Raw genomic sequence first — 14,533 nt, 5'->3', positions numbered from 1 at the left:
GAAGATTTTTTGTGGAAATGAGAATTTGTAGTCATAATCCTGACTTTAGTTTTCACACTAGCCTCTGAATTTTACAATCAATGGACACTTCCCGTTCTTTAGAGAAAACGTTTTAGAAATTGTCTCCTCCTCATTATCACAGACACAATTACATTGAAACATGACAACTATGTGTATAAAACCAAATCTTAACTTTCCAATAGGAAATAATCACTTCCTCCCACCTTCTGCACACCTCGCAGAGCATGTCTAAAACACTATAGAAGTCAATTGGGGTAATTTATCATAGTATTTCAATTTTTTCTCTTATATTTGCAACTTTTAGAATGTTAAAGACAGTTTCCCTATAGATGTTGGGGAATTGGCAGGAGACCACACTTTTCCAGCGAATCAGATTCATGCAAACTGGCGCAAAGTGTTCATGAATTTCGCGCCCCCTGCACTTTGTTCATGCTGCAGAACTGTGGTGCACATCAGTAATAAATGTGGCGCAAAGACCGACTAAGCAGTGACAGTCCCTTTAGGTGCACATTTTTTTTCCCTTGTCGGACACAGTGCAGCCGCGACACAAAACTTGCGCAGACACTTTATAAATACATGTACAAGCAGTTTTCATGTTCTTTTCAGTGCAAAGTCAGACAGAAAACTGGTACAAACACTTTAAAAAATGTGGACCACTAAGTAAGGTCCAGCAGTATCAAAGGAGAGTGTGAACATGTTTGTCACATGCCCATCTCTTGAGGGTTGATAAGCTAAACTTTGGGGGGATCTTCTCAATCAGACAGATGCTTGGAATAAAAAAAATCACATAAAAGGTCACCAATTCAGCCTCTAATTAATAGCCGAGAAAAAACAATCTGTCATTGATTCTTTGCCTGTGATTTCTTCTATTCCCTGGCACTCTGAGTTTCTCTGCATTCACTCCCTGTCACACTCCTTGTTTACTTCTGTGATTCTTTTTATATTGTTACTGTGGTAATCTTCTATTTGTTATTTTTGGCCTCTTTACTTCTAAAATCAACTTTTGCAATTATTCTAATGCACCTGATTGACTCTGGGGGTGTTACCAGAGCCTTTCAGTGATGTAGCTTCACAGGTTATTGTAATGAGCAGAGCCTTGCAGCATTTTGGGTAAAAAGCAGACTCCTGTGGACCCTGCTAGCCTGTGATGTTTTATTATAGGGAACATTTTTGAGATTGTAGACATTTGTTCTGTTCATAGACCATCTTATCACAGATTACAGAATGACTTAACTTTGTTACAGGAATTTCTTTTTATGTGCCACTTTCACAATACACGGGTAGTGTAATTTCTGTTACATCTACCTGCCATTTGTAAATAGGATTCAGTTCTCTTTTCTCACCTTTGTTTGATCCATCAGTATATCAATACCTTTGTTAATGACTTACATTTTGATCATGACTTATTTATTTTAAAGTTTATTGATATTTTTACTTTTCAGCTTTTGGAAATGCCAAGACCATCCGCAATGACAATTCTAGTCGATTTGGAAAATACATAGAAATTCATTTCTCCAAAGAGAATGTCATTGAGGGATCTCGTATTGAACAGTTTCTTTTGGAAAAATCTCGAGTATGCAGGCAGGTCAGTCCTTTGTATACATTTTACTTAAAGATTTTACATATCTGAAGTGTCACGGGTGCTCCCGCGACCCATATCTCTTGTGCCCACCCTTACTCCTGTGTGAACCCTTGAGCCCCGCAGTTCAGACTCACCTGTCCCCGCTCCTGTTTCCGGTCCGGTGGCTGTGCATGCGCGTCCCCGTCTCCCAGCTTTAGAAAATTTAAAGGGCCAGCGCACCGCTGATTGGCGCTGGCTCTACCCAGAATCCTTTATATACCAGCCTCCTCCCGCACACCCCGCCGGATCTTTGAGCCTCACAGCCGTCGAAAAAATTTTTTCCTATGATCTTTGCGATTAGTGTGCTTTCCCGTTGTGATCCCGGACCTGTTCCTGTTTATGCTCCTCCACTGCCAGCCCTGACCTTCTGCTCTGCCTCTGCCCTTAAACCTTTGCCGCCTGTCTTGACCTCCTGCTTGTCCCCGGCCAAGAACCTGCCTTTCGGCTTGGCTGCCAAGTCCGCCGCAGACAAAGTCGCACCTGTGGAACGACTTGGTGGTACCACGCCGCAGTAAGTCCAACTCGCTTTGCGGCGGGCTCTGGTGAAAACTGGGTGCCACTTAGATTCCTGTCCTAGGTGCTTATGTCCACGCTGGTCCAGTGGGTCCACTACCCCTGGAGCCTGACATGAAGAAGTACCTTATGGTAGATAAAAAAATAATAATGGCGCATGTCATTGTGGACTTTACGATTTAGCCCTGGCTCTAGGAATACTGTTTGCACTTTATTCATATGTTGTGTTTCACACCAAGGAAACAGAAGCAATAGTGGTACAAAACTATCATAAAAGCTGGTGTAAAAATATATGCCTAAATTAGCTTTATCTCTTTGATTGTTATCATATTATCCAATGTTATTCCATAGGCCCCAGGGGAAAGAAATTATCACATATTTTATTGCATGCTGCTCGGAATGACTTCAGAAGAAAAGAAGCAACTGAACCTGGGAAAATCTTCAGATTACAGATACCTCACCATGGTATTATACCCTGCTTTCTTTGTATTCAGACATCTTGAAATGCTATAAGCAATCATGTTATTATTTGTAATGGAAAACAGTGCAGTAGAGGGGTCAGTACACCAGTGAACGGTTTCATACTAGCCGAGTAAGCAGATGTTTTTTCCAAGACCTCTGATAAATAAAATCCACAAATATAAAAAATACCATGTGTAAAAGTCATGATAAGTGTAGTAATTATTTTAATAGCTTTTTAGGTTTTTTAATACTGTATAAGATTCCAAAAACAAAAAGATCATAATATTTTATTAGCTAACAAACTATACAACATTTGTGATATAGCCGTGTTATTAGTTTCTAATAGGACACATATAATTTTTCTTACTTAGCTCATGGTACCACAATACATCAATATAAAAATATTTTTATATGTACATGTTTTTTTTTTTTAGGGCAACTGCACAACTTGTGAGGGACGCAATGATGACAGAGACTACACACAAGTCCGTTCTGCCATGAAGATTCTTCTTTTTTCTGAAGAAGACATTACAAGCCTAAATAGACTGCTGGCAGCTATGCTACATCTTGGGAACATTAACTTCCAAAGTAGGCATTGTTGTAACTATTATACTTTATAGAATATATTAAATTAAATGTAAAGTTGATTGTCCTGTAAATAAATTAATTTTCCTAAAATTGTATAAAAAAATGAACACTTTACCAATATTCTGCCAATACTATGTGAATGCGTTCCGTGCCTCCTGCTGGACTTTGTTATATTGGGCTAAAGCAATGATGTGTTGTGCAGACATGTGACTGCTGTGCACCAACTGGCTTAAGCAATGATTTGTTCACACCCCTAAGGTCCTCATTGTGTCCAATGATTGGCTGCAGCAGTTACACATTGAGACAACATTGCTAGAGGCGGGTAAACATTGATAAACATGGAATTCTATGACTTTGGCATTAGAATTGCACGGAATGATAAGGGTAAATCATTTAAATCATTGTTAGCTTTTAAAATAATCATAAGGTTAGATAACAAGTACTGATCCTATATACTGATATCTCTTGATATTTATACATACTCATGAGGCATCTCTATTTACATTGTCCTTCATGTAACCCAACAATCTGTCATGTGCATTTCTAAATGAATGTTTTTGCTATATAAACTGTAACATTTCATTTTTAGGTGCAATGTTTGGCAATATTGATGGTTGTGATGTTCCTGAGTCTTCCCATCTGTCCACTGTTGCTACTTTGCTTGAGGTAACATATTGCATTTCAGAGTAATCCATATTTTATCACATTTTTTTCTGTTGCACTTTGTTCATGCTGCAGAATTGTGGAGCAGACACAATCCGCATCCGTGACACAAAAATGGCGCAGACACTTTATAAATACATGTGAAGCAGTTTGCACGTTCTTTCTAGTCGGACAGAAAACTGGCGCAAACACTTTAATAAGCAAGGGCTATTGAGTACAAAATGAAAAGAAAAACCCAAAATAGGGCTGCAGCATTAATGGGGTGGACGGCTGTATATAAAGGTACATGATTGGATGGAATGCATAAAAGGACCCCATATGCTAAAGATATGATTTATCATAAGGAACATTGTACACAGTTAGGGTTATTAATAGATTGGCATGACGTGCAATAAGTAGGCCATATATAAAGATGACCAAATTGTACCAATTCCACCTGGGGAACCCTAGTCATCAAACATATCACCTACAAGAATAAGGTCTGTCACCAAAATGCTTTAAAAATCAAAAACATAAAATTGTTGGGCTGATGTGTCTTCCTCGTATCCTGCCACACGTTTCGTTTTACTTCCTCAGGAGGCATGTCATACTGTATATTTTGGGGGACATTAATCATAGTGGGTCTCAGATTCGCCTATTTTTGCGCCTGGTTTGTTCTTTTTTTTTGGCTTGTGACTTAGAATGGCTCTAGTTCTGCCTTAGTAAATGCGTTTTTGAATTGTCCCATATCCGATTAATTTTGTATAGCATATCTTTATGGCATGTATAATATCTATATTTAAAGGGGTATTCCAGGAATCAGCATAATTCATATACAAATGGGCACTCAAAATAGAAGCTAATATGTAATTAGTTGTTATTTAAAATTTTACTCCCCTTAGCAGAAAATGCTGATGACATAGACTGTAATGAAGAATTAAAATGCTACCGGCCCTTTAATCAGTCCGTTAATTTCCTCCGCGTGGTCCGTTGCAGGACAGAAGATGGCTGCTGGTCACATGTCCACATCACATGTCCTGCACCTGCGTGGGCAGGGTCATGTGATCACCACTACGTTTGGCTGTAGTCGGTTGGTTGCAGTACATCCAGTATGGTCAGTGTTGTGGTGATGGCAGTTACACATCATTACTATGGTAACAGAGCAAGAAAGTCTGTTATATCATCAGAGCATAAGTGGTAGGAGGAGTTACTGAGAACTAAAGGATCATGGAACTTGTAGTTTCCAGTGGCGGCCATCTTAGTGATAACTCCACCTACTTTAGAGAGGCCATAAACTTTGTAAATCATAAAATCAAATTATTTAAGCTCAGTTTTGTAACTAATGACATTGAGTATTGTTGTATTCATTTAGTTATATCATCATGGGTTTTTGTGTCAGACCTGCATATTTCTGGAATACCCCTTTAATTTTTTTGTCAAATAGATGAACCAAATGGAGTTAAAAAGTTGCCTTACTAGACACACCATCATAGTACGCGGAGACAGTGTTTCCAAACCTCTGACTTGCGCACAGGCTTCGGATGGTAGAGATGCTTTCACTAAGGTAATTTAATGATATAACAAGGATTAAGATAAGACTGTGGTCTGCTGTATGTAACAACATTTTGATTTATTGCAAAACCTAGCATGTAGAAATTCTTCATACAAACCATATTTGTATTGAAGTCTCAACAAGCTTCTGACTGATCAGTTACCATATATACTCTAGTATAAGCCAACCAGAGTATAAGCCAAGGCACCTAATTTTACCACAAAAAAACTGGGAAAAACCTACTGATTCCAGTATAAGCCGAAGGTGGGAAATCCGATGGTCATTGCCACTTCTGCCAATATAACTTAAGGAGCAAGGTGATCAATTTTGGAGGCCATACACACAGAATTAGGTCTTTTATAACATGCAGAACGTCCTTTGTGGTTTATATTCTGATATGCCCTTGTGGGAAATATTACATTACATTGGTAAGACCATCCATTTTCAGAGAACACTTTCACTCAGTATCACGGGCAATGGATGCCCCAGATTGATAGCCCACATTAGGGAACATCATAGTGGCAACCCATATGTGATGCACTTTGGAGGGCTGGAAAAAGTAACTCAGAATAGCGTGGATCGTGCCCGACTGCTCATACAAAGAGAGGCCCGTTACATTATTAAATATGATGCGCTAGGAAGGATGGGTCTGAATGTATTGTGAAAAAATATTACAATTTGTAGACTGCACCTCCATTTCGTTTTAACCCCTATAAAACACCTAAAAGGTGAACAAACATCTTAAAAGTAGTATTTCATATGTTGAGGTGTGTAGTTTCCATAATGGGGTCATTAACAATTCTAGCTTTATTTCGGCCTCTCACAGTCAATTAAAAGTTGAGCAGGTCCATCTAAATATTAGTTTTGGTGATTTTCCCAAAAATTTTAAAAATGGCACCCAAATTCTGAGCATCATAACATTCTAGTAAAATATGTGGAATCTTAAAAAACCGTGCCAACATAAAGCAGACATTTGGGAAATGTAAGTTATGAATTTATTTGGGTGCTATGACTATCTGCATCAAAAGTAGAGAATTGAGAACAAATTTTTGCCAAATTTAGTTTATTCATAACTAAACACAAAAGATATCATCCAAATTTTTAAACTAATTTGAAGTACAATGTGTCACGAGAAAGCAATCTCAAAATCCCCTGGATACCTTATATTGTTCCAAAGCTATAAGCACTTATAGTGACACAGGGCAGATTTGAAAAATGGGACCGCGTCCTTAAGGCCAAAAGAGTCCCGTAGGGGTTAAAACACATAATATTTATTTTGAAGATTTAACTAAAAAATGGGCTCTGTGTTTTTTTTCTAGAAACAATGCCTCTTAGATATATATAGAATATGTACATAGCCAAAGTACAAGAGTGGCACAGTTATTGTCAAAAATCTGACCCCTATATTTTGAACCTGAAGAGAATTGTGTGTAGAAAAATCTGACATGTATGAATCCATCCGTGCTCTAAAATAGAGAAAGTACAATGTAATTCTCAACACACATCTACACAAGAGCCTCCCAAGGTCCTCAAACTGCGGAACTTAAAGTTGACAAAAAAAACCTCCTTCCTTTTCCAAAAAGTTTTTGTCAGTATGTGTTGTAGAGAATAATGATTATACAAAGTGATTTTGTTATAGGGTATTTATGGCCGCCTGTTCATGTGGATAGTACATAAAATCAATGAAGCTATTTTCACTCCAGCATCAAAGGATCTTGGGACTGAACGAAGGTCGATTGGATTGTTGGACATCTTTGGCTTTGAACATTTTAATACAAATAGGTAAGTTTTTGAAGGATGCATAAGGTGCAGTTCTGTCTTTTTATTCATTTGTTCTCCACAACCATATTAATACTTAGAGGAAACCTGTCACCAGGAGGGTCATTTTTAGCTGGTAACAGGTCCCAATAGCCTCTGCAGTTATGAGTTTATAAATGCATTTGTCGGCAGTACTGTTTCAGTACTTTATAAAAGTATATTAGACATTGCCTGGCTCCCTCCCAGCACCGTCCAGCGTTTCCATCCTCACTTTCTACCACTCATCTCCCTACATCAGCTAAAGATGTCAGTAGAATCAGGGAGAGGGGGACTCTGACCATTGGAATTGCCCCTCCACCATGACTTGCTGGAGGTGTTGGCAGGGAGCCAGGTGATGTCTAATAAACTTTTATAAAGTACTGAAACAATTCAGCTAAAATTAGATTTCTGGTAACAGGTTCCCTATAAGATTGAAACCTAAATGTTCAGTATTTCCCATTATGTAACTTTTAGAGGAAATTGCAGATGATATTGTATGGTAATGGGGAGTTATTCATTGGCATGGATTGTCCATTAACCCCTTAACGAATTAGAATGTACATATATGCCCTAATGCCGTTAACAATGTATTAAGAGGGCTCACATGCTGAGCTCTCTTCATACATGGTGCCACTGCTGACACCCGTGATCAGTGCCGCCAGCAGCAGGTGAATGCTGGTATCGCCTGAGCCCCAGCCACCTTAGGTTGGACATCGCTCCCTGTGACGTCATCGAGGAGCGACAATCCATTCCCATGGCAGCCTGCAGTGTGTATGAGACTCCAGGACATGTCATTGGGAAGGACCTATAAGTGTTATAAATGCCTAGCATATCATCCATATACTGCAGTATCTCAGTATATAGTAGGTTGACTTTTTTACTTTTTTAAAATACTTTTTAGACACCCAAGTGTACTTTAACTAAAAATTCATACCACTCCCTTTTCCCTAGAACTGATATAAAAATAAACAAATAAATTCATAAACTTGTTAGGTAATGTCGTATCCCAAAATTCTTGATCTATAAACATTAAAAAACGGTTATTCCTGGCGCTGAACCCCATAATGGAAAATAGCGCCCAAATGTCAAAAACTTTTAAATGTCACAAAGGTCACAATACAAACATCATCATGTCACTCAAAAAATTACCTTATGCTGTATGCCATATGCTGAGGTATGAAAAAGTTATTAGTGTCAGAATAGGGCAAAGTGAAATTTTTTTGTAGCACAAAAGGTCTTAACTTTTTTTAAAAAAATCTGTTAAAACTTAATAAAACCTGTATAAATTTGGTGATGGTACCCGCTGATCGTACCGACTCAAGGAATATAGTCGAGGTGTCATTCGGAGTGCACAGTGCAAGCTGTAAAAACTGTGCCCACAAGAAAATGGAGCAAATGCGATATTACTATGATTATATAAAAACTATATATTTTTGGATATAGTTAAGCTGGTTGCAAGAAAGACAAAACTATGTTACATTAATTTTATGCTTTTTACATTGATATAACATTTGTTTTTCATTTCAGTTTTGAACAACTTTGCATTAATTTTGCAAATGAACATCTTCAGCAATTTTTTGTGCGCCACATATTCAAACTTGAACAGGAGGAATACAATGCAGAACAGATACCCTGGCAACACATTGATTTCACTGATAACCAGCGTGCATTGGATATCATAGCACTCCAACCCATGAATATTATCTCCCTCATAGATGAAGAAAGTAAATTTCCCCAGGTACAGTCTTATTTTTAACCAACCTTTATTTTTTTTTCAACACATTTAAAAGGGTTGGCCACTAGCAACAAAAGGTTACCAGGGTAAGTTCAAGACCCTAATGGAGTCACCCATATTGTACCTGTCTGGGCAAAGGTCGTCTTGTTCTCGGGTCTGCCGTCATGTGACCCACCAGTAGAAGCAATTGTGGCTTCCTGTGACTTCCTGTGTCCTGCTGACTTCTGGCAGATGAAGGGGCTGTGCAGTCATTACTGTATGCATGACCCCTTCATGATCAACGCTGCCATATCGGTGGTTGGAGGGGCATGCAGATGTTTTGACATTCCGTTACAACCACTGGTATAGGAGGGGAATTGCATATTAGACAAGTTAATACCCATATAGGTATATTAAATATTAGTGCCCCAAACTCTCTTTACAGAATGTAAACTACTTTGGTAAATTGAAAGTGTTTCACCGATGTTTTACTCTTTAGGGAACTGATGCTACGATGCTAACCAAACTAAATAGTATTCATGGCAAAAGTAATATTTACATTGCACCCAAAAGTGTTCGTGACACAAAATTTGGGATACAGCATTTTGCAGGACTTGTATATTATGAAACGGAAGGTGAGTGCTGTATATTTTCTGCAGAAATCTCTTGTATATGTGTAATTCAACAAATCATATGAAGTAGTGTCTGTATATGATACAACATAGTATTGCAATGTTATAGATGTATATTAGAGATGAGCGAACATACTCGTCCGAGCTTGATGCTCGATCGAGCATTAGCATACTCGTAACTGCTCGTTGCTCAGACGAGTATTTCGCCCGCTCGAGAAAATGGCAGCTCCCGCCGTTTTGCTTTTTGGCGGCCAGAAACAGAGCCAATCACAAGCCAGGAGACTCTGCACTCCACCCAGCATGACGTGGTACCCTTACACGTAGATAGCAGTGGTTGGCTGGCCAGAACAGGTGACCCTGGGATAGACTAGCCGCTGCCCGCGCTGCTCGGATCATTCTCTGTCTGGATGCCGCTAGGGAGAGAGCTGCTGCTGGTCAGGGAAAGCGTTAGGGTGTTCTATTAGCTTACTGTTAGGCAGGAGTGATTCTAAAAGAACCCAACAGCACTTCTTAGGGCTAATTTTTTTTTTTTTTTTTGCAGCTAGTACCATATTGTGAGGAATTAGCAGGGGGACTTGCTACCGTTGTGTTTAGCTCTTAGTGACACACATATCCACCTCAAACACCAAAGTGGGAAAATTTATTAGGGGTTTGAGTAGAATTAGGCACAGTCTGCCAGTTTCTTTTTATTTTACGTTTATTGTTTTAATAACTCAGTGTCATCTCATCTTGCATAGTAGTGTGCTGTAATACTTGGCTAGAAAATAGCCATAGGAGAATACAAACGGCTTAATTACGCCTACAGTAGCGTTATATATATTTGATTTCTGGTTGATCTGCTGGTGGCTGTAGTTGTTGCAGTGCATCTACTAGTAAATTGTGAGCAATTTGGAGTCAGACTTGCGACCACTGTGTTTTAGTGACGCACATATCCATCGCAAAGACCGAAGTGGGAAAATTTATTAGGGCCCGGGGTTGTATTTCAATTAGGCACAGTCTGCCATTTCCTTTTTTATTTTACGTTTATTTTTTTCATAACTCAGCGTCATCTCATCTGGCATAGTAGTGTGCTGTAATACTTGGCTAGAAAATAGCCATAGGAGAATACAAACGGCTTAATTACGCCTACAGTAGCGTTATATATATTTGATTTCTGGTTGATCTGCTGGTGGCTGTAGTTGTTGCAGTGCATCTACTAGTAAATTGTGAGCAATTTGGAGTCAGACTTGCGACCACTGTGTTTTAGTGACGCACATATCCATCGCAAAGACCGAAGTGGGAAAATTTATTAGGGCCCGGGGTTGTATTTCAATTAGGCACAGTCTGCCATTTCCTTTTTTATTTTACGTTTATTTTTTTCATAACTCAGCGTCATCTCATCTGGCATAGTAGTGTGGTGTAATACTTGGCTAGAAAATAGCCATAGGAGAATACAAACGGCTTAATTACGCCTACAGTAGCGTTATATATATTTGATTTCTGGTTGATCTGCTGGTGGCTGTAGTTGTTGCAGTGCATCTACTAGTAAATTGTGAGCAATTTGGAGTCAGACTTGCGACCACTGTGTTTTAGTGTCGCACATATCCATCGCAAAGACCGAAGTGGGAAAATTTATTAGGGCCCGGGGTTGTATTTCAATTAGGCACAGTCTGCCATTTCCTTTTTTATTTTACGTTTATTTTTTTCATAACTCAGCGTCATCTCATCTGGCATAGTAGTGTGCTGTAATACTTGGCTAGAAAATAGCCATAGGAGAATACAAACGGCTTAATTACGCCTACAGTAGCGTTATATATATTTGATTTCTGGTTGATCTGCTGGTGGCTGTAGTTGTTGCAGTGCATCTACTAGCAAATTGTGAGCAATTTGGAGTCAGACTTGCGACCACTGTGTTTTGCGCTTAGTGACGCACATATCCATCGCAAAGACCGAAGTGGGAAAATTTATTAGGGCCCGGGGTTGTATTTCAATTAGGCACAGTCTGCCATTTCCTTTTTTATTTTACGTTTATTTTTTTCATAACTCAGCGTCATCTCATCTGGCATAGTAGTGTGCTTTCATACTTGGCTATAAAATAGCCATAGCAATAGGATAGCATCGTTTGGTTTTAAAAACTAAAAAACACAAAAAAAAAACAAAAAAAAAAAAAAAGTTAAAAAAAAAATTCAAGTTATAACTCTCATTTTCAAAATGTTTAACCCGAGGGCTAGGGGTAGAGGACGAGGGCGGGGACGTGGGCGTCCAACTACTGCAGGGGTCAGAGGCCGTGGTCCTGGGCGGGGTGAGACACCACCTGCTTATGAGGGAGCAGGGGAACGCCGCAGAGCTACACTCCCTAGGTTCATGTCTGAAGTTACTGGGAATCGTGGTAGAGCACTGTCGAGGCCAGAACAGTGCGAACAGGTGATGTCGTGGATTGCCGACAATGCTTCGAGCAATTTGTCCACCAGTCAGTCTTCCACGCAGTCCACCCATGTCACCGAAATCGGCACTCCTCCAGCTCCTGCACCTCAGCCTCCTCCCCCCCAGTTTGCCCCCTCCCAGCAAAATTTGCCATTTGAACCGGCATACTCTGAGGAACTGTTTTCTGGATCATTCCCACAGTCACAAACCACTTGTCCGGTTGCTGATGAGCAATTTTCCGATGCCCAGGTTTTCCACCAGTCGCAGTCTGTGGGTGATGATGACCTTGTTGACGTACTGGAAGAAGTGTGTAAAGAGGTGTCCGACGATGAGGAGACACGGTTGTCAGACAGTGGGGAAGTTGTTGTCAGGGCAGGAAGTCCGAGGGGGGAGCAGACTGAGGGATCGGAGGATGATGAGGTGACAGACCCAAGCTGGGTTGAGAGGCCGGGTGAACACAGTGCTTCTGAGACGGAGGAGAGTCCTCGACCAGAACAGGTTGGAAGAGGCAGTGGTGGGGCCAGACGGAGAGGCAGGGCCAGAGCTGGTGCATCAGCGCCAAATGTGTCAACTAGTGAAGCTCCCGTGGCGAGGGCTCCTGCGGTGAGGGCTAGATTTTCAGAAGTCTGGAGGTTCTTTAAGGAAATACCGGATGACCGACGGACTGTGGTGTGCCACATTTGCCAAACCAGGATCAGCAGGGGTTCCACCACTACTAGCTTAACTACCACCAGTATGCGCAGGCATATGAATGCTAAACACCCCACTCAGTGGCAACAAGCGCGTTCACCTCCGGCCGTGCACACCACTGCTCCTTCCCCTGTGTCAGCTGATAGTCAGCCCCCTGCCCAGGACCCTGCCACAAAAACCCCATCGTCGCCTCCACGATCCTCCACAGCATCCACCAGCGTTCAGCTCTCCATACCCCAGACGCTGGAGCGGAAACGCAAATATAGTGCAACCCACCCGCACGCCCAAGCCCTTAATGTGCACATCTCCAGATTGCTAAGCCTGGAGATGCTGCCCTATAGGCTAGTAGAGACCGAGGCCTTTCGCAGCCTCATGGCGGCGGCCGCCCCTCGGTATTCGGTCCCCAGCCGCCACTACTTTTCCCGATGTGCCGTCCCAGCCCTACACCAGCACGTGTCAGACAACATAATCCGTGCCCTGACCAACGCCGTTTCTGACAAGGTCCACCTGACCACGGACACGTGGACGAGTGCTGCCGGGCAGGGCCACTATATATCGCTGACGGCACATTGGGTTAACTTGGTGGAGGCTGGGACCGAGTCTGACCCTGCGGCTGGTCATATACTGCCGACGCCGAGGATTGCGGGGCCTACCTCGGTCCAGGTGTTTCAGGCCTACTATGCCTCCTCCTCCTCCCACCCCTCCTCCACCTCCTCCTCCGAACGACCATCCGTGGGCATGGCGCCATCAGTCGGTAGCTCTAGGCACAGCAGCAGTGCCGTCGCTAAGCGACAGCAGGCGGTGCTGAAACTGCTGAGCCTAGGCGATAAAAGGCACACCGCCCAAGAACTATTACAGGGCATCACGGCGCAGACTGATCTGTGGCTGGCACCGCTGAACCTGAAGCCAGGCATGGTTGTGTGTGACAACGGCCGTAACCTGGTGGCGGCTCTGCAACTCGGCAGACTGACACATGTGCCATGCCTGGCCCATGTGTTAAATCTGATAGTTCAGCGTTTCCTCAAGACATACCCCAATCTGTCTGATTTGCTCACGAAGGTGCGCCGCATCTGTGCGCATTTCAGGAAGTCCAGCACAGATGCTGCCACTCTCAGGGCAGCGCAGCGCCGCCTCCAACTGCCCGCTCACCGACTGTTGTGCGACGTGCCCACGAGGTGGAATTCAACACTGACCATGTTATCCAGAGTTTACCAGCAGCGCCGAGCGATTGTAGACTGCCAGATGTCAACTTCCACCAGAACTGGTAGTCAGGTCAGTCAGCTTCCTCAAGTCTACAATGAGGAGTGGACGTGGATGTCTGATATCTGTCAGGTGCTGAGTAACTTTGAGGAGTCAACACAGATGGTCAGTGGCGATGCCGCCATCATCAGCCTCACCATCCCGCTGCTTGGCCTGTTGAAAAACTCTCTGGTCAGCATGAAGTCGGAAGCTTTGCGCTCCTCACAAGAGACGGGGGAAGAAGATTCCCTTGTTGATAGCCAAAGCACCCTTAGGTCTGTTTCTCAGCGCATATCGGAGGAGGTGGAGGAGGATGAGGAGGAAGAGGAGGAGAATGTTGGCGAGACACAAGAGGGGACCATTGTTGAGTCCTTCACTGTTGAGCGTGTATGGGCAGAAGAAGAGGAGTTGGAGGAGTTGGAGGAGGAGGAAATGGACAGTCAGGCCAGTGAGGGGAGTGAATTCTTACGCGTTGGTACTCTGGCGCATATGGCAGATTTCATGCTAGGCTGCCTATCCCGTGACCCTTGCGTTCAAAGAATTTATTCCAGCACCGATTACTGGGTGTTCACTCTCCTGGACCCACGGTACAAGCAAAATCTTTCCACTCTCATCCCTGGAGAGGAAAGGAGTGTGAGAATGCATGAATACCAGCAGGC

The 14,533-nt window shown here is 42.1% G+C and overlaps 1 protein-coding gene across 3 annotated transcripts in view; it reads left to right on the top strand.

Annotated features, from left to right (window-relative positions):
- The window catches only part of MYO7B (myosin VIIB), an 84,722-nt gene that overhangs the window by 15,512 nt on the left and 54,677 nt on the right, over positions 1-14,533 (top strand). For all 3 annotated transcript variants that reach the window (XM_072143177.1, XM_072143175.1, XM_072143176.1), the window contains 8 exons: positions 1,464-1,606; positions 2,507-2,620; positions 3,052-3,205; positions 3,795-3,871; positions 5,292-5,411; positions 7,039-7,181; positions 8,724-8,934; positions 9,410-9,545. In XM_072143177.1, the coding sequence (XP_071999278.1) occupies positions 1,464-1,606; positions 2,507-2,620; positions 3,052-3,205; positions 3,795-3,871; positions 5,292-5,411; positions 7,039-7,181; positions 8,724-8,934; positions 9,410-9,545 (1,098 nt within the window). The remainder of the gene's footprint in view (positions 1-1,463; positions 1,607-2,506; positions 2,621-3,051; positions 3,206-3,794; positions 3,872-5,291; positions 5,412-7,038; positions 7,182-8,723; positions 8,935-9,409; positions 9,546-14,533) is intronic.

The sequence above is a fragment of the Engystomops pustulosus genome, chromosome 3, assembly GCF_040894005.1.
Source record: "Engystomops pustulosus chromosome 3, aEngPut4.maternal, whole genome shotgun sequence".
Classification (NCBI taxonomy): Eukaryota; Metazoa; Chordata; class Amphibia; order Anura; family Leptodactylidae; genus Engystomops; species Engystomops pustulosus.
This window is presented reverse-complemented; position numbering and strand designations above follow the sequence as displayed.